At 39.2% G+C, this 19101-nt stretch overlaps 1 protein-coding gene and 1 long non-coding RNA gene across 3 annotated transcripts in view; one reads left to right on the top strand and one right to left on the bottom strand.

The window, feature by feature from the left end:
- LOC104914155 (uncharacterized) overlaps nt 1-10399 on the bottom strand; it is a 110519-nt gene extending 100120 nt beyond the window's left edge. The window contains exons 1-2 of the long non-coding RNA XR_014887935.1: nt 10119-10399; nt 4670-4766 (exon numbers count right to left, since the gene is read on the bottom strand). This is a non-coding gene — a long non-coding RNA (uncharacterized LOC104914155). The remainder of the gene's footprint in view (nt 1-4669; nt 4767-10118) is intronic.
- Nucleotides 10400-10546: 147 nt separating this feature from the next.
- Nucleotides 10547-17871, top strand: RER1 (retention in endoplasmic reticulum sorting receptor 1). Of its 2 annotated transcripts, XM_085242569.1 has the most exons (8): nt 10611-10703; nt 13148-13214; nt 13508-13593; nt 14143-14247; nt 15259-15358; nt 15745-15823; nt 15929-16064; nt 16811-17871. In XM_085242569.1, exons 1-8 carry the CDS (start codon nt 10620-10622, stop codon nt 16898-16900), a joined length of 747 nt encoding a protein of 248 aa, XP_085098695.1. In that variant the 5' UTR covers nt 10611-10619; the 3' UTR covers nt 16901-17871. The 2 variants fall into 2 exon arrangements, with proteins under 2 accessions (XP_085098696.1, XP_085098695.1); XM_085242570.1 differs by lacking the exon at nt 13148-13214 and having other exon boundaries at nt 10547-10703.
- Nucleotides 17872-19101: the final 1230 nt, after the last annotated feature.

Genomic DNA, 19101 nt, shown 5'->3' with positions numbered 1-19101 from the left:
ATGTTTAGGACTAGCCCAGGGTTTCTAATTGCAAAATCAGCAAACATTTTAATCATCACTTTGCTGCCCTGTTGTTGTGAAATGAAATTGCAGATGTGTATTAGAAATTACAGACAGGACAGCCACATAGCTACTATTTCAACATGTTTCTATAAGATACTATAGTCGGGTCCACAAGATCTGATTATTTAAACACACAGTCACACAAATTATCAAAGTCTTAAGATTATTGAATCCTAATTTGTTTTTGTGAAGTTTCACGTGTTTAAAAGTTTAGAAGATGATGGCTTTGCTTTATTGAACAGATTTTTTTCCTGAAGGTAGCAGTCAACTGAGGGTCCCACCTTCAGCTTTCTTCTCCCTGTCAGAGCAGGTTTCACTTGCTGGTCTTGTTCCCTTTCCTCAAAGCTAAAAAATAATCATGGATGGTGGTGATAATCTGTGTGCCTATTCCTATTTTTTAGGACAATGATCATTTTGACACCTGGAAATAACAGTTTTTCCAGCAGAGTGAAAGGTCCATATGAAATAAGATCAGAAAGCAAACGAAAAAGCTACAAAACACATATCTAGAAGGACAACCTTAAGGAAAGACCTGTGGGGGGCTCACAGAAGTTGGTTCTGGTGTCAGATTTTGTACAGTTCTGCAGTAGACCACGGTGAAGTTGCTTTCTGCTATGTCTGCTCGTGTCAAATGTGCAAAGTATTACTCCAAGTTCTCCCTTCCAAGGTTATTTTTCCTTTCTGTCTTTCACATGAATTACAGCTCAAATTTATCAAGATTACTATGCTCATACAACAAATAAAGACTCAAAATAAACAGAATAACTTCTACAGGTACCTCTAAGAGTGCTTCTGATGCCAAAGTTTCTTTCTTTTTTTTTTTTTTTTTTTTTAATGTTCACATAAAACCTTGGCAACACAACAAAGATCTGGGATAAGCATTAGTGACACTTCATTCTAGCTGCTACAGAGGCAGCTGAGGAAACATTCAACTTTTTTTTTTTTAAAGCTCCGTTAAAATCATCTTTTCATTATTGAGTAGTAGGACTGAAGCACACAGATATTTAGAAAGCAGATCCCAAATACAGTAATTATTACTGGGATGAGTTACTAGGGAATTTGAGATAAAATAGTCAAAAATGACAATAAATACCTGCTAAAAAAGCAGGAACTGTTAGTTGAAACAGGTCAGATAGTAACAAAACAACAAAAAATAGATAAACATAATTACACCTGCAGTTCCCCCTGCTCTCCCCACCCGTGAGAACATATGAAATACCAGATTTAAGATAATCTCGTTCCTTTGGAATCTTTATCAGTGCACACAGGAAAGAGAGCTGGGCCAGTTTTTTTAGCAGATTGTCTGTAGTGAAAAATAGCAAGTCTGATGATCCTTAGGCTGCCTCTATTGATCACATCAAGAGTTTCAGTACTAAGAGCTGAAGCATAATTGTATTTAAGCTATCATAACCCTACTTGAAGGAAATTAATGCTCCCATCAGTGCAAAAAAAAAAAAAAAAAAAAAAGGTTTTTTACATGCATTCTCATTGAAAACTGACATGTACTCAACTGGCCATTGCATGCAACATGCAGGTTTATCCTGAGCCTCTTGCATGCTCCAATGAAACCACAGTCACTCCTCCAGGGTATGAGCTCCTGTAAAAGACAATCTCTCACCACACCACCTTGTTATTATCATTGTTTTTAAACCACTCTTGAATCTAAAACTTCAGTTAATCAAATTGGGCACAGCCAATAATCAGATAAGCCCTATTCACTGAACCCCAAGCACTTGTAGAAGGGAGATATTTAAGAATAGATTTGAATTCTGTGGTCCAAGAAGCCTTGTGAATCACATTCAGGGATCACAAACATGCATGCCTAGGGTAATTTTGAGCAAGCCTGACCTGCCTCGAACATTATTTCTGTTTGATTGTTGGTTCTTTTCCTGACACTTAGGGTTCCCACAATTTAACGCATTGAAACAGCTGCTTTTGTGGTATCTCTTCACCTGGCAAATCTGTTACTACAGGTATATAAAGTAACAGCAATACTTCTGAACATCAGTTGGGGGTGAAAAAGTACCGATTCCAGAGCATTTCTGATTTTAGGGCCTCACTTAATTCTTGCTAAGTTAATTGAGACTGTAGGAATTGCTGCTTGAACCCTCGTGACCTTACTGCATAGCAGTATGTTCTGCCTGATTAAAAATAACTGAAAATAAACCCAAAGAGGGGTGGTTTTCTCCTATGATGTGGAGTGAATTTCATGAAATGCACTGTTTTTTAGTTATTATCAGAAAACCAGCATTCTGTGTTAAATCACTTAAGAACCATCCATTTTTATTACAAAAGCAGTTTCCTATACTTTCAAGTTATTTTAATGTTATGTAAAGATACCTTTTTTTTTCCCAGCTCATTAAAAGGTAGAGAAGTTAACCAACCCATTATCTTTGCACATCACACTGGCTGCTTGCAGCAGTCCATCCTCCACATAGGAGGTCAGATCCAGGTTCTGGAGCTGTGTTACCCTTCAGGATTGGTAAATCAATCAGTGCAAATTCAGAATGCCTAGCTACAAAAGATCCCAGTTCCCAGTTTCCAGAAGCAGCAACTGTCAAAAGACAGCTTATAACCTCAAATCCACTGTGAAACAAAATAGCTCTGATAGTTTTGTTTGTGCTGGTAGGTTTTAAAATCTCAAGTCCAAATATAATAAGTTTACAGGTAGGTATATACCAGAAAATAGACATTAGCCATAATATTATGAGCTCCCTCTCCAACAGCATACACCCTTTGCCTAACTGGGCACTCTCCTGATGTAACTGCTGCAAGATTGAAAGCAGTCCTGTTGAAGGGAAAGTCATATAAATTCAGTCCAACAACTAAACAGTTCACTTCTATGGATTAAAAAAAAAAAACACTGAAGGTTTTTACAGATGAAATTGTTGGAAAACTCCAACAGAAAGTTGCAAACGTGTAGACAAACTGCTGCCCATGGTATCTAGAATGCCTGCTCCCTGGGAGGGTTAATGTCTTGCAAAGGCAGTGCAAACAACACCATCTGTACTTGGCTTGGACAATCATGACATGAAAGCTGACTTGTCTTCCCGGAAGGGTGGAAAGATATACATTCATTACTTCTAATGAAGGCAGTTTCTTCTTTTTCTCCTACTCAAATTGTGAAGAAAAACAGAGACATTTTTCACTCCTCCAGATACTGCATTGTAAATAATATTTCCATTATTTGCTTTTGCAGAGCCAAGCTACAATTCTGCCTGAAGTACATATCTAGACATTTATTTTAAACTGAAGAACTGTGAATAACCTTGGCTTCCACATAAATGCACTTTAAAAAGGTTAAAAAACCATTAAGTTTTAATTATAAACAGGAATATTGTGCTATCTTAATACAGAATGCAAATGATTGCATTGCTGAGAAAAGGGAAAATTAAGTCTTCTAACTATCCAGTGAACAGGAGTGGAACAAATTTCCTCTTCAGATGTATCCTTACAGTAATCTGAAGAGAATGCTTCCATGATTGTGCAGAGAGTTCTTCAAGACCCATTCAGTTCCTTATTGTTCTGCTTACAGTGCCAGAAAAAAGGCCTGTTAAAGTTAACATCTGCTAACTAATCACAAAACAGACCATCACAACATTTTATAGGGTTTGAACATAGCTATGAATTTTGATTACTACCAACTTTGACTGGATTAAAGCAGCACTGTAGTGAGACTTCTGCAACCCACAGCAGCTCCTTCACAGGAAATGCTTCTAAAAACAAACATTTTCATTGTGTTCTAAAAGCACGAGTCTAACATTACGAGTATACCTAATATTAAAGATGGAAATAAGACTGATGATATCCTTCTGATTTTTTTTTTGCATTGAATACTTCCTTTTTAGAACGCTACTATCCCACAAGTAAAGATTTTGACAAATATTCTTTAGCTAAGCCACTGCATTCTTCCACTCCATACATTTTGGTGCTTGATACCAAGGGAACGTGCATATATGCTTTATTTCAAATTTTCCAGATCATGTACTTCTATGTGATGCATTCATATCTGAGTACCTTCAGCTGCACTGAAGCTTTAACTACTCTGTTTCATATACAGTCCCCTCATACATAAGTCAAATGGATTGGAAAGCATCTCTAGTAAGTCACTGAGTCCATAGCTTTGCATTATAAGATTCATATCTGCTCCATGCCTCACAAATTACAACCTGCCAAGAAATTCATTATTTCCAATAACAGTTTGAACTAGGATTCCTCTTGTACAAACTGCTCACATACCAAGTTGTTTCTTTTGCTATCCTTCCAACTTCGGAATTCCAAAACACCTTCACTTTAAAATGAAAAGCTCACATTATTTAAAAACAAAAAAAAACAATCAACACTCTCTCATCACAATAAAAACCCATTACAAGAACATTTGATACCTCGCTGTAGTTCTGCACGTACTCTGAATGAACAGCTCTCTCCCTTCAGCAAAGGTCTCACTCAAACAGCTATCCCCTTGCTCCACAGGGCTATACATTCTAGGAGGAACACTCAGAGGATACCAGACACTATAGTCAGATCATATGAATCAAAAGAAGGACAACCAAAGCATTATGTCAAAGTCTCGTTAATAACTGGAGGGCATAATGAACGTACTTACCAGCAGCGCAGCCATTGATCCGCAGTCTATCACAGATGTCACTGGAACAATGAATTATAGTGCCCTGTCCATTGAATATGTCATTTCTCCATTGCCCCTTTAAAACAGAAATACACATGGATTTTAAATTTTGACTACAACACAGCTACATTATAAAGAAGGGATTATTTCAGCAGATTTTCAATAGCCGAGTGGGTGGTCCTCAAGGCTCTTTATAAATAGCCTTCCAACATTTTTGTGAAAAGTTGAATGGGAGACCACACAACTACCAAGGATTATGTGGCACTCCTCTAAAAGGAGATGGGGGGAAGAATCAAACACTTCTTGCCTAACGTTTGTTACTGTGGGATACTATTATGCGAGGTCCTGCAGTTCATATATTACATGGCACTAAATTACATGGCAAGAAAGAATAACTGCTTTGTCACAAGCAGAACTATGCATTATTTTGCTTGTAAAGATTGTGAAAAGTGAAAAAGTGTACCAAACAATTCCAAAAAAGCTTCACTGATTTAAACCTGCACTGCTTTTGACCCAAGATACAGCCTTTCCATAAAATGCAAGTTTAAAGATTCCTAAGGCTGCAAAGCCAAATACCAATAAAAAGCTATGCTGTGACCAAATTAAGGTTTCTAACAACCTAAACTGCTACATGTAATCACTCAATTTTGTACAGTATCAGGGTGAACACTTTTTCCAGCAGATCCCTTCTTACCCAACATGGTGTGATTCCAAGATGAATTTATAGCCACATTTTCACTAAGACAGCAGTTGTCCTGTCAGAAAATGGACAAAGCACAAACAAAAGTCCAGGTATAGGAAGAACAACTCAGTCACAAATGTCACTTGTCCTCAGTGGTTGTGTGATTGCTGAATTGGAGGAATTGTACTAAATCCCATGTCAATAACGATAATAATTTAAAATCTAAGGGCCTCCTTCTATTAAGTTGGATTTCTGGCCTCTTGTGTGATAACAGCAGATGTACAAAATAAAGAGTTGCTACTATAGCTCTAAAATCTGTGCGAACCCAATTAGAATTCCAGTTTGTGGCTGAAGTTTCCAACACTGTTTGCAGCCTTAGCAATCAGGGATTTAAGCTGAAAAATGAAAGCACAAAGTATTTCTTTGGAAATGCACTTCTGATGCTATCTGCATTGGTCTATTCCTTCTGCCACTACTTGAAGCAAGCATCTACAGCAGGTATCCCAATGACAGCAGCTGGTAACTCTGATATACAGAAGCTTCAAGCTCCCCTGGCATTTTAACAACCTTCTCTGCCTGGTAAAAGAGACTTTCTAAATGGCTGTCAGCTAGTTACAGTCATGAGTGCACATAACTGGGAAAAGGAGGAAAAAAAGCTCACTGTAGCTGGAACTAAATGAGGTACTGAAGTCATATGGGTTTTCATCTTGCATCACTGTGCATAAACATGCAGTAGGGTTCAGCTGTGTACTGCTTCCTCTGGGGAACAAGAAGGCAGCAGGGGAATAATGCGCTGCCTTTCTCAACTGTCCCTTATCTCTACCTGTAAAGGCATTCTGCTTTCAATCAATTCCTGTGATTGCCTACTATTAATGTCACCCATTCTCTTAAGTAATTAAGCTAGCTCTTACTTAGATTTGCCTTTGTCTCTCTCTGGCACATTTCCTTGTCTAATCCTTTTTTCCAGATGGCATAAGGATGAAAGATAAGTGTTGCTAAAAGTTGCTTAGCAATGCAACACATGCAAGGTTTGGAAATGCTGACGTCCACATAAGCACTATCTATACATCACACATTTCTGCAGAGAAACAAAGGCGTGAACAACCAGAGTGACATGGAGGCCTCCAGAAGAAGAGCTACCAGTTAGCACACAAACGGGAGAGTAGGAAACGGAGAACAAGGTTTTAGTGATGGGCTGCATTATGCTGTGGGTATTATTGTTTAAAAAAAAAAAAGAAAAAAAGAAAACCCACAGTGAGAAATTCTACTTAAAACAAAAACCTTTGAGTTTTAGTGTTTTCTGATTCAAAGACATACAATATTCTGGACAAATACACTGCAATACGCAGGCAGAGAAGTTATTAAAAATAATAAGTGATGAGGGCAAAATCGTCTGTTATCAGATATTAGATATTGAAGAAAGAAATCCCCCAATCCTAAGGCTTAGTAGTAAGGAGTTTATTCTGAAAAAACACCCCATGTAACTGTGTATTGGTTCTAGACTCAAAGTTTATTCAAAGTAGCATTTAAATGTTTTGAGTAATAAATAAGAAGCTGCAGCTCATCAACAACAGCTGCACAAGGTCATCATTAATTAAGCTCTGCACCAGCCTTCTTGAACAGATTAGCATGACACATTTCACATTAAAAAACTGAGATGTTAGGAATTTGTTCATCATTGGTTTCAACTTTGAAACAGCTAGATCTAAGAAAACAGCTAAGGAGTAACTAAACGTTGGAAATTCACGTGTCATTTTACTTGGAATAGTCTCTCCTTAAGCAAGATTTGCAAACACTAACTGATTTGATAGATATACATCATATTAATATTTGTTACACCCAACGTTATATAGCAGACAACTCGTCCAATGAATCTCTGTGAATAAGAAGAAGTTGCTGCAAAGGGACACTGAACACTTTATTTCAGGAAGCAATTTCCAGGTCATTGACAATCTCACTTAGTGGCTATTCCATATTTTATTATGATTATTTTTATTTCAAACTCAACTTGCCCACTTCTAATAGTCTACGATTTCCATATCATCTAATTTAGGCTTTTATCAATCACTTCCATTATCAGGCTACAGCCCTTCAGCAGGGCCCTGATCAGAAATACCACCTTTAATGTGCTTCACAGATTCCAGCGATGACTGCACCATGCTTAGCTTCATAAAAGTTTGTGTTGATAGGGTGCAGCCTCAGCCGACAGCAGGTCAGACTGCACTGCCAAACCCACCCTATTTGTCCCCATCACTACTGTAGAGTGTAATTCTGACCAATTTAAATTCCAGGCACTTAAATAATTTGCACAGTGCCTGTGACACTGACTCTTCCAACCAGATACCAAAACTCACATGGATTCTAGGGCAGAAAAAAACTGAAAGCCTGCAGGTGAAGAAGCCCATAAGGCTAGCCACCTGTTTAGTGTTGTTAACAGGTGTATCAAACAGCAGGCCTTCCTCTGGGAAAGAAGACAAACTAAACACAGCCAAAACACACAAAGAAGCAGCAACAGGGACAGAATGGAACACAGCATCTGCTTACCAGGATGGATGCAGCAGCCAGAAATGAGAAATCACAGAAAGGAAACGCTTTTGAGGAAAATCAATATATACATTTTAGACTCAGCAACCTCTGCAAACTTCGTTTACATTTTATTGTTTCCCTTTATTTTCCATGCAGATGCACACATGCAGAGGTACTACAACCAGACAGCAGCACAGGTCATTGGTGGTGCTGGTGGTTTGTTTTAAGTCAAGTTGTTTTTGCTGGCTTTAGTTTAGGTCCCCCATTGACCAGCTAGAGTTCCTACATTGGCTCTCATAACATTTTTCCTTGAAGTGAAATTAGTTTAATGATTAAGCAGTGCATAAGTCTGAGATATTGTTATTATTGGGCTGTCTGTAGACAGTAATAACTATTGCCTGTTTACTGGACATTTCACCAACGTGAAACTCTACAATATGCTATTAATTGCATCCATTTATTAATAATTTACCTCTCCAAAAAGATAAAAATCTCACATTAATAGTTAAAACTGGAGAGGAAAAACAGACAAATTCAATCTCATGCCATGACAAGCATATTCTATACCACAGAAGAACACTAAAATATCCCAGAGCTTTAAAGCCTTGTTCACATTCTTTCTGTTCCAAGAAAATTACTTCAGTATGTCCAAGGTACTATTTCAGTTTAGAAAAACTGCTTTTTTTTTCTTTCCCAAAATTCCTACATTTACACAGTTCCCAAGCATGGAAATGTTTGTACAAAGCGTGGAAGCACTGAGTGATCAGCAACAAAGTCTAACATTCACCAAGACCTTTAACTGTACAAAATGGCTTTTAAGATCTCACCCGTAGAGGTTTGTGTACAAAGCAGGATGGGAACTTCTCAAATCCTTGAGTGTCCCTTGGTACGTTACCTTCTAAAGGCACCAAACCAAACCTCTACCATTCCTATTGTCACTATGATTGCATCCATCTGTAAGGACACAACATGATGGGAAGTGGAGCAGTACAGAAGCAACTTCCTGGGCTGCAGCAAGTGAGCATATGCTCATAATGCAGCAACTATAAGCATAGAAATAAGGAAAAAAGCTGCTTACTTTCAGAAGGCCTCAAGCACACAGGGATCCAACAACAGACCCTCACCTCCACTGCCAGCCCTTAAATGAGGGCTGGGAAGGGGTGGATCCTGGCTCCAGCCCTTCTGGTCACTCAGTACATTGCATGCACCTGAGCTCCCCTGGGCTGGCCCTGCCTTCCCACCAGGTGCTCCATCACTGGCGCAAGCTGAGACTCAGCATTTCTACTACTTCATCCCCACGCTGCCCATCCACAGCTCCTCTAACGAGTTTTCACATTTTTGCTGTTTACCTCCATATTTTAAAGACTCACATTCTGCTGGAACCATGCCTTGGTTTTTGTTGGAATTCAGTTGACAATGACCTATTCCACATCTATCTGTCAGGAAAGTAAGCCAGTGTACACACACCTGGGGGCTGACCTATCTTACATTTTGTGTCATTTCTTCATTAAGAGATCATTAGAGCAAATAGCCTCCACTGTATCAGAATTGGCTGGTAATTGTGAAAATAAGCGGTCTGATAATTTTTTGTATTTTAAGTTCATGATTACTATCCTCAAAGTATATTATTGCTGGCATTCTTATGCCTTATGTTTAAACACACGTTGCAAATGAACACTTGAAACACAAACGCATACTTGTATCAAGTAGTTGCCTTAAGCTTGTTTTCTGTATAAACACCAAACAAACCATCAGGATGGCGTTGTCAATACCACCAATGACTTTTTTTTGTTGTTGTTTTGCAAAAGCATCATTCCGCTTTGAAGCACGCACCCTGCTCAAAACCGAGCCCAGCGTCGCCCGGCTGCAGAGGCAGAGCAGCTCCTAAAGCAGCGCCAGACCGAGGCAGGGCCGCCTTCGGCCTCAAAGCGCGAGCTGCAGCGCCGCCCAGCGGCATAAGGCGGTACTGCATGCAGCTGCACCGAGCATCGCCGGCTCGCGGAGGGAGAAGCGGCTGCGCACCTTTTTTGCTGCACGGTTTTAACTCGGATTGTTTCATCAAATGCACAGCAGCGCTTGTGCATATTTTTTTATGCCATCCTATCTTTGCCTAAGGAGTATTTCTGATCTTGTTCTATTCGTTTTAATCCCAAACTTTCCTACATATGTGCGTTAATAAAGATTTTTAAACTCGGAGGTTAGAGGAATAGATTTACCTACCTTATTTATCATACTTTATACAGAAATTTGAAGGTGACATAGGTGCAAAAACACCAACGCTTCGGTAGATCTGTTTGCTTTTCAGCTCCGCACAGACCACTAACAAACAAAACTGCAAGACTCGAGTACTTTAACTCCACAAACTGCTGAGGCCGCAGGCTGAGGCGGCACAAAGCAAGGCTCGCCCTGAGGGATGCGCGTTACCGGGCGCGCGCGCTCAGCTGAGGCGGGAAAACAGCAAACTGCAGCGGCTCTGCTGCCGCCACGTGCCCGCGCAGTTCCCGACGCCTCCACGCTGGCAGCAGCAGCCTGGCGCTCATTGGCTGAGAGGAGGAGGGGCGGGGCGAGGCGGGCCGCCCTTTAGTACTCGCAGAGCGATCTGCGCCTGCGCAGATGCTAAAGATTATGCTCCAGCTGTCGCCTCGCTTCCTCCCACGGCCACCAATGGCAGGCCGGTTCCGAGTCCTCTCCCCGCCTCTCTCGCCCCGGAAGCGGAAGTGGATGTGCCCCCCGCTGTGGCCGCCATATTGGGGCTGTGGAGGCGGGGGGAGGGGGGACGGAAGGCAGGATTCGGCTCAGCCGCCTGTGAGTAGTTGCGGCCCGGCGTCAGGAGCCCGGCCTGGGGCGGGGGCTGCGGGCCGGTGATGGCGCCGCGTGGGGGTGGAGATGCAGACAGGCCGAGCCGCCGAGGCTGATGTACTGCATCCCGTTCCGGGCCGCTCCGGGCCTGTGCTCGCTCTGCCGAGTCTCGGTGCCACCGCCGGGCTCTCCTCAGCGGGCTCCGCTTTTTCCTTGGGGGTCCTTCCTGCTGCTCTCAGTGTCAGACGTTGCCAACCGAAGCGCCTTTGGCTTTTGTTTGATTCTTTTCTGACTCGGTTCCTGGCGCCGTTGCTGTGTGGCGGTGGGTGGGTGGGCGCGGGCGGCCGGGCGCCTTGGGGGGAACGGCCCGTTTGTAACCATCGGGGCGGCCCAGAGGCTGTCTTTCGTTCTGTCACCGGCACGCGGCTATAGGACGTTGCTTTACAAAGTGATTTTCTTGAAGCGATGAGGAAGCTGCCATAAACTGTGGTGTGATCTTGCTAGCGATTTGCTTCCTTGGCGTTTTACACTTAAAGCTTTTATTGTGGTCAGAGGTTTGTCTGAAAGTTCAGTAACTGCGTGTGACTTTGGGACAGGTGGCTTAGTTGACTTTTGGCCTCAGGAACTCGAGGGTACAATTAGGTTTGTGATGGTGTTACCATAATAACAGAGGTAAAAACGCCCTTGTTCTGCTCACCTGCTTGGTGTTGTTCAGTGGCAGTTTGGGCTGTGCTCTGCTGGGTGCAAACTGCCGTTTGTTGTATCAATCTTTGCATGTCCTTCTGGCTTTAGAGTTATCGTAACTCATTGTGAAAGAGGAATTGAAAAACCTGGTCTAGTATTAAACGTGGAGGTTGGTGGCCCTGCCTATGGCAGGGGATTGGAAATTCATGATCCTTGATCCTTGAGGTCTCTTCCAACCTCGGGCCATTCTGTGATTCTGTACTTGCTGCTTCATTAATTAATCCCATATAGCAATAAGGTATGGCTTAGGTTTTTAGCTGTACACCAGCTCCAGAGCCTCAATGCTTGTGGCTTACAGATGTTCTTTAAGGGAATGTTTTAAAATGATGAGAGATGCTAAGTCAAATCCTTAAACTTTGTCACGTGATGCTGTAGTCTGTGTTACGTAAGGAAACCCCACTGGCTGCTTTTGAGTCAGAGAGACAGTGTTAGCTACTTGCATTGCTTGGCCTGCCATGGGGGGGCTGTGTGGATGATGAACAATCATGTAGTTGCACACAGAGTGGCTCTTCACACCAAGCAACACCTCTATTCCATTTGAAAGCCGTTGGTAGCTTTTAGACATGATTTGTTGCTTGGTCTGTAGGTCTGTAGGTTGCACAATTGGAGTGGTAAGTCTGCTGGTAGCATGCAGTAGTCAGGTATGTTGTGATGTGAATATTGATTTGAGTTTTGAGGTTTGCCATCTTCAGAAAATTGTTATTCAATCATCAATAGATTTAATATCTTTTTTTGTTGTGGTTTTATATCTCAGAATAATTCAAACCCACCCCAAATAAAGCACAAAATGATGCTCAGCTAATAGTGCTGAGTAATTTCTTTCTTCTGCAGTGCAGTGAATGGGCAGAATAATAATTACTTCCTTTTTGTCTGTAATTAAAATGTCCGTATCTTTTTTGTATGAGTTTCCATTGGGTTTTGTTTTCTTTTTAGCCATAACTAGAATTAAAATGGACTGAATCTTTTGAAGACTTGTGATCCTTTTCCCTTTATCTTTTCAGATGTAATAGGACTCCTTTTTTCCTACTTCCATAGGATCTGGTTTTCAGGTGTTTATAGGAAATACTCAGCTTTAAGATTCTTTGAGTGCCCAGATTGTCCTCAGTCCATTGCAGTATCTAAATCTATATTCTTCTGAATTAATGGTGTTTCACTCATGTGTGCTGTTAATATCGTGGTGAAAGTCCTCCAGCTGTCCCAGAGGTGTGCAGTCCCACCCCCAGATGGGGACTCCAGGAAGTAATGTCAGGGATTGCTTTTGATGATGTGGCAGACGTGTTTCTGTTTAGAATCAATTTCATTTTGTTTGCTTTATATCTTCAGTAGACTGATAAAGCTTAGTTGGGCTTAACTCAGGAGTAAAGATCTTGAATTGATAGTAGGAACATGTCCTTAAAAAGAATACCAAGGGAATTATTTTTATCTGGAGTCAGAATCCTTACCCTGTTCTTTATGTTTCCAGTTTTAGTGATACATAAAACTATTCTGTGACTTCAGGGCTCTTCATGTTCATTAGATAAACTCACTGATTCATGCTAGGAGTGTTTCGATTTGGGTGCTTATGACAAATGTTTGTTTCTATAACCACTTGTGTACAAAGTCCTGAACCTAAATGCTTTGCTGTTTAGTTACTCCATATTTGAAAGTCTTAAGCAGCTTGAAAAAAAAAAAAAATTATTTACTTTGGTTTTGTTCTTTGTCTTTAGACACTGAGGTGGTGCTGCAGTGCATATCAATGCTTAGATGTTGTAACTCAGCTCCTGCCTTATCAAGGTGATGTCTAACAAGGCTCATTCCTGCATTTTTATGTGGACTTGTTTTTCCTTCCCTAAAATGGGTTGGATCCTCTCTTGCTTCTGTAAAAATACACTTCTCTTTACCTTCTTGACAATTTATTCTAGAACTGAATTTCTTTTGGGATAAATGTCTTCTCTAAGAATACTTTTTTTTTTTCAAGTAGGGTTATCCAAAAGAATATAAGAACATAAGACATTCTGTGCTATGAAGTTTCCCAGCGCTTAGCTTTTTGTTTGAAATGTTACCTATGTGTTGTTTTATTTTCACAGCAACCATGTCAGAAGGGGACAGTATTGGTGAGTCTGTTCATGGAAAGCCTTCTGTGGTCTATCGATTTTTCACAAGACTTGGGCAGGTTGGTTTTCTCTAGGATTTCTCTGATTCCATTAGAAGCAGAACTCAATGCAAAGCAATGCACACCTCAGTGAGTTTGAGGTTGGATGAACTGCTGAAATACTGAAATCTGTACAAAAGATTTCATTTGAAATGTTTTAAAAATAGACAACAAATATTCTAATGCATAGTTTAATGGAATATTTAATGTGTATGTATGATGCTGCACAGTGGAAATATGCTCTTATCATCAAATAATGTTCCCTGTCATAATCACGTTAAGGAAAGTAAACTTAAGGGAGATAAAGAATGAAAGGTTTAAGATCTGGGTTTCTTTCTGATGCCCCAAGTATTAGGAGTTGGGGTTTTCTGGCCTTTGTGGAAATGTAGAGCTTGCATTTTCAAAGATTTATGTTTATAATTAAAGTTAATTGTAATAAGAATGTTTCACGTTACTCTTCTTTCCAAAATATATTTACAAATGCTTACTGTTTCTAATGCTGCCCTGAAATATGCATTATTCACTGGGCATGGTATATTTTACAGCTGCTTACTCTATATTTCTTCCTAGATCTACCAGTCCTGGTTAGACAAATCTACTCCATATACTGCAGTGCGATGGATCGTAACTTTGGGTCTGAGTTTTATCTACATGATTAGAGTTTATTTACTGCAGGTAGGAAAACTGGGCTTACTGATCAGATAGTTTTAGATATCATTAGTGTTCTATTATTTCTGATAGGAGGATTTCAGGAATTACATTTTGTGTCATTAGAACACACTAAGGGTAAATCAGGTAGTCTGAGGAGGAAGCTCTTGCTGCTGTTAAACTCATGCCTTCAGACTAAAGAACTTGTGAATGCTTAAGATTATTTATTTGATGGTAGTGTGAAGTGGAAATACTGCAGTAATTCTGTTGAAATTGCATAATAAATTTCTGAAAACTTTGTATTAAAGTTTTATTTTTAAAGCTGAGTAACTTGTTCAGGAGCCTGTGGTTAACTTTGGTCATGCAAACTGAGAAATTGCTTTTTTGGCACTTCTGCAGGCCATCAGCAGGCTATTTCTCCACTGATCAGATGCCTCTATCTCATGCCAGTCTGCAATTCAGTGTAGAGCTTGAGAATGGTGATTTCAGAAAACTGGAGATTGCAGATTGAATGCAAGAACTGTGCAGACAGACAGTGGTAATAGGAATATTTAAGAGACTGAAGCCTACAAAGATGCTTTAAACAAAGCAAGCCTTGCTTTCTTGCTTTTTGCTGCTTTTATGGTATCTGCAGTTTGGACATGGAAACCAGGTGTCTGAGAAAAGCTTTTATTAAATCCATCAGTGTACCACTCCTGTTAAGGTTTGTTGTAATTAATATATTATAGTTTTACTGTAGGGAAACTTAAGAAATGTTTATCTTATTAAGAATGATAGATTTAAAGTTTTTGCTAGTCTTCCAATAAGTTTAGTCAATATTTAAGTACATTTAAATTTCTATCAGTACAGAAATAGTGGAAAACATCTTTGTGTTTTTTTGTTGCTGCTTTGTTTTTAAGAAAACCTCTCATGTGAATATGAGGGCACAGAGAAGTACTTATTAAGGAAGCAGAAACAAACTTGTCTGATTGAAAATACCTGACAGTGGTGTGCAGGAGATCTTTAACCTTTTCTCCTTTGTTTCCTTCCTTTCTTCAGGGTTGGTACATTGTGACATATGCCTTGGGAATCTACCATCTAAATCTCTTTATAGCTTTCTTGTCGCCAAAGGTAGATCCCTCTTTAATGGAAGATTCAGGTATGGTGAATTCATTTTGCAGTAATTTTGAACTTAAACTTCCAGCTCATTTTGTCCGATATAATAACGTAAGGATGTGCAATTTCAGTCTGACTGTATTCTTCAACTTGCAAAAACTTCATACAGCTTAAATTAGAAAGTGCTATGAAATTGGTCTCCAAAGTGATTTTTTTTTTTTCAGGTCTTGAACAATTCCATATTGTGTTAATCTTTGTTTTGACAGAGGGTGTACAGGACTTAAATTCTCCCTGCAATAACTCAATGACCTGGCACTCATTTTTGTTATCTATTTTTTTATTGGGAAGCCAACCCTGTTATATTAAAACCACAACAGTTACTGGAATGTGTGTAACAGTGAGAGTTGATTGTTATTTTTTCTTCTTCAGATGATGGTCCTTCCTTACCTACAAGGCAAAATGAAGAATTTCGGCCTTTCATTAGGAGGCTCCCAGAGTTTAAATTCTGGTGAGTCGGTCTGTCTGCCCACGTTCTGTTTCTGAAACGTGTAAATATCTGGATTAATTAACGGTGACTGGTGTTGAAGGATTAATTGTTAATGCTGTTTTTAAGGCACTCGGCCACTAAAGGCATCCTGGTTGCTATGGCATGTACATTCTTTGAGGCTTTCAACGTTCCTGTTTTTTGGCCAATCCTTGTGATGTACTTCATTATGCTGTTTTGTATCACTATGAAGAGGCAAATCAAGGTAACTTGCTAAGAACAGAGAGTAGCATTTGTGATGTCAAAATGTACAGTGTTGTTTCAACCTCTGTTCAGTTATCTGCATTACAAGTATTAAATATGTTGTGTGCATTTCTTTTACTAGAGAAACTTGAACACCTAATACTTAAACATTAGGTGCATATTAGTAGAAAATAAAAGTACTTGGGGAAAAACCTTCATATAATACATATATAAAACTTGATGCTTAATTCCAAAAAATGTTTTTATTTTAAAAAAACATTGATTTTAATGAGTCTTACAGTTTCTGACCTCCTTCCTTTCTGAGGTTAACTATTGCTGTTTTTAAAGAAAGGGTCTTTAGAGTCTCTGGTGGATGACAAATCAAACTGATGAGTTGAGAGAAAAACATATATGCAAATCTTTCAGGCGTGTTTTTAAGAAACTTCTTAATATTGATGTTTTAAAAGTAGAATCATTTTCTTTCCAGACACTCAGAATTTTGATGAAGTACCATTACTCAAATGTAAACTAAGTGGCAGGAGTTCCCTGCAGTCCCCTAATGAGCCAACTTTACTGTGCTCTGTGTGTTGTTTGACTATAACCAAATTTGAAAATTGGGCTCATAGCGTTACTCAAACCAGTTAACCTTTATGATTAGCTTTTGAAGTACTGCAGAACTTTCTCCCTAGAGGACTTGTGTCAGTTATGTTATTATTGTGAAACATTTTTTGTTTCTTGCCTCTAAAAATTTGTATTTTTTCTTCACAGCATATGATAAAGTACAGATATATACCCTTCACACACGGCAAGAGGAAATACAAAGGGAAAGAAGATGTGGGAAAGACCTTTGCTAGCTAGAAGGTGCAATCAACCTTTTGACCAATTCTGCTTACAACTAAAGGAACGATTTTTGAGCCATTGTAACAATGCCTTTTTTCTTCATAAAAATGATTGAGTTGTGACAAAGCAGTTGAAGTTTCATTTTCAGAGGATCTCGCTACTTTTATCTGAAGTATCAGTTGCTTGAAGAAACTGGCATTCTAACCAACTTGCTTTGAGTTTATCTTTTGTAAGAAGTTGGAGAAACTTTGGGTAATCCCCTGGATTTGGGATAACGAATTTCTTTCAGGATCCATTGCACTGGAGAGACGAATGGCTTTGAGTTTGATGTTTTTACATAGTTCTTCTCAGTATCACCCTGAAGTGCTGTGCACGTATGTAGGAGAAAGGTGGCACACATGATGCTGTTTTCTGCTTCATGGCCATGTGCTATTTTCATATAAAAATTCAGCAGATCTAAATAGATGCCAATTTGCTAAATGCATGGTATTATTGAGTCATAAATATACATAGAAAAAGAAATCTACAAATGTAAGGATTTTGCAGTAGGGAGAAAAACACACACAGCTTCTAAAGTAACTCATTTCTGTTAGGTTTCAATGCCAGTTTCACCATTACACCTCCCAGCAGATGCTAAAATTGGTTTTTTTCATGATGACTCAAAGCTTTGTTCAAAATCTATTCCAATTTCCTTTGAGGACCTGGAATTATAAATATATATATTTTAATTGTTTTAGTTGGAATTTCTTTCATACCTAAGGGTTTCTTGATTAACTTAAGCCAACTTCGTGCAGCCCCTTCAGAATATACTCCAACTGGCCACAGGAGACAAACTTTGTGAGTTTTAAGAAAGATTTTCATTTTCTATAGTTAAAAAAAAAAAAAGTCAGATAAATGACCTGCATGTAAACTTTTTCATGTGATACGACTGCAGTTTTATTAAGTGACTTTTTAATTCCAAAATTTATTAAAAGACAGTGTCCCCCTTTGCTTGTTCTCTATTATCTTTATATATACATATTATAGATATAGAAAGATCTAGTAGTACTTATGGATTCTTTGCAGTAGTGATTACCCTAAGAATTTATCTTCCTGTGACCTATTTTAGGTCTTCAGGGAACATTCACTGGGACAAGGTAGATAAAGTTTAGCTCTTCAAAGATTCTAAATGGAGAATAGTGTCAACTTCAACCGATGCCTTATTGGAAAACGTATGTAGGAACCCTTTTATATGACTTTGTTGAATGAAGTCATGGTGCCGTAGGATCCAGCATTTTCTAAACCTTGAAAAGTGAAAGGTAGTTTAAGTTGATGTTGGCCTGGTTTTTGTCAGTGTGTTTTTCTTTTCAATGTGGGATCTAGTCTAACTTCAAATTACAGAAACACTGCATCTAGAGAGAGCCTTACAGAAGTACCCATCGTTGACATTTGTAGTTCTTTGCCCATTAATCTGAAAGCCCTAACTTGGAGCTTTGCTGGAGTTTCTGAATACATGGGTAAGACTTGGAGATTTGTATGATTTCCTTTTAAATGTTAGCAATTGGAGTGACTCCTGAGCAATGAGATATGAAAAACAGCCATTGCAAATTACAGATTTTTACCTGCACCTGATTTCTGACTTAAGTGGCAGCATAAGAACAGATTTCTTCTAATTAATAGATGTATAGCTAGCTGTTCCATATTCAGTGGGGTTAGCAGTTTTCAAATACATATTGTGGATGACATCAGGACAACTGTGTAATTCCTCAGATGACTCTCAGCTTCCAAAGGCCAGGCAAGTTTGACAGCATTTCGTTAAACTTTGCTCTATTTTTATCACTGAGGAATGATGAATTACCATTACGGAATGCATGAAAAAACTTGGCTCACCAGCTTCACAGGGACTTCCCAGTCACTGGTTGATTCCTGTTTGTTTTTATGTGCAGATATCTTTCCTCACTGTTTTTCATGGTAAGGAGAATGCTTACAATGCAGTTGTTTCCTTAGCACATCTTTGAGTCATATGGACTATTTTTCTGCCATGGTTGTCTTTACAGTTTTAAACATGGGGATGCCTGAAATTTTTTCTAGTGTAAGAAGGGGAAGACATTGCAGCTCTGAAAATCAGCTTTTGTATAGTAATGCTGAAGTGCTTGCACAGTAACTTTTTATTCACTTTGTAGGTACAAAGAAACACTCATCTGATTTTATTTGAGGATTCACAATAATGCTTGAAAATT

The sequence above is a fragment of the Meleagris gallopavo genome, chromosome 23 (genome assembly GCF_905368555.1).
Source record: "Meleagris gallopavo chromosome 23, MGAL_WU_HG_1.1, whole genome shotgun sequence".
Lineage (NCBI taxonomy): Eukaryota > Metazoa > Chordata > Aves > Galliformes > Phasianidae > Meleagris > Meleagris gallopavo.
This window is presented reverse-complemented; position numbering and strand designations above follow the sequence as displayed.

What these genes read in the sequence shown, in the direction of transcription:
- RER1 (XM_085242569.1), top strand. Translation starts at nt 10,620, where the DNA reads ATGTGCCCCCCGCTGTGGCCGCCATATTGGGGCTGTGGAGGCGGGGGG. An exon ending in CTCCCAGAGTTTAAATTCTG is followed by an intron (nt 15,824 to 15,928) that starts GTGAGTCGGTCT and finishes GCTGTTTTTAAG; the next exon opens with GCACTCGGCCACTAAAGGCA. An exon ending in CTATGAAGAGGCAAATCAAG is followed by an intron (nt 16,065 to 16,810) that starts GTAACTTGCTAA and finishes TTTTCTTCACAG; the next exon opens with CATATGATAAAGTACAGATA.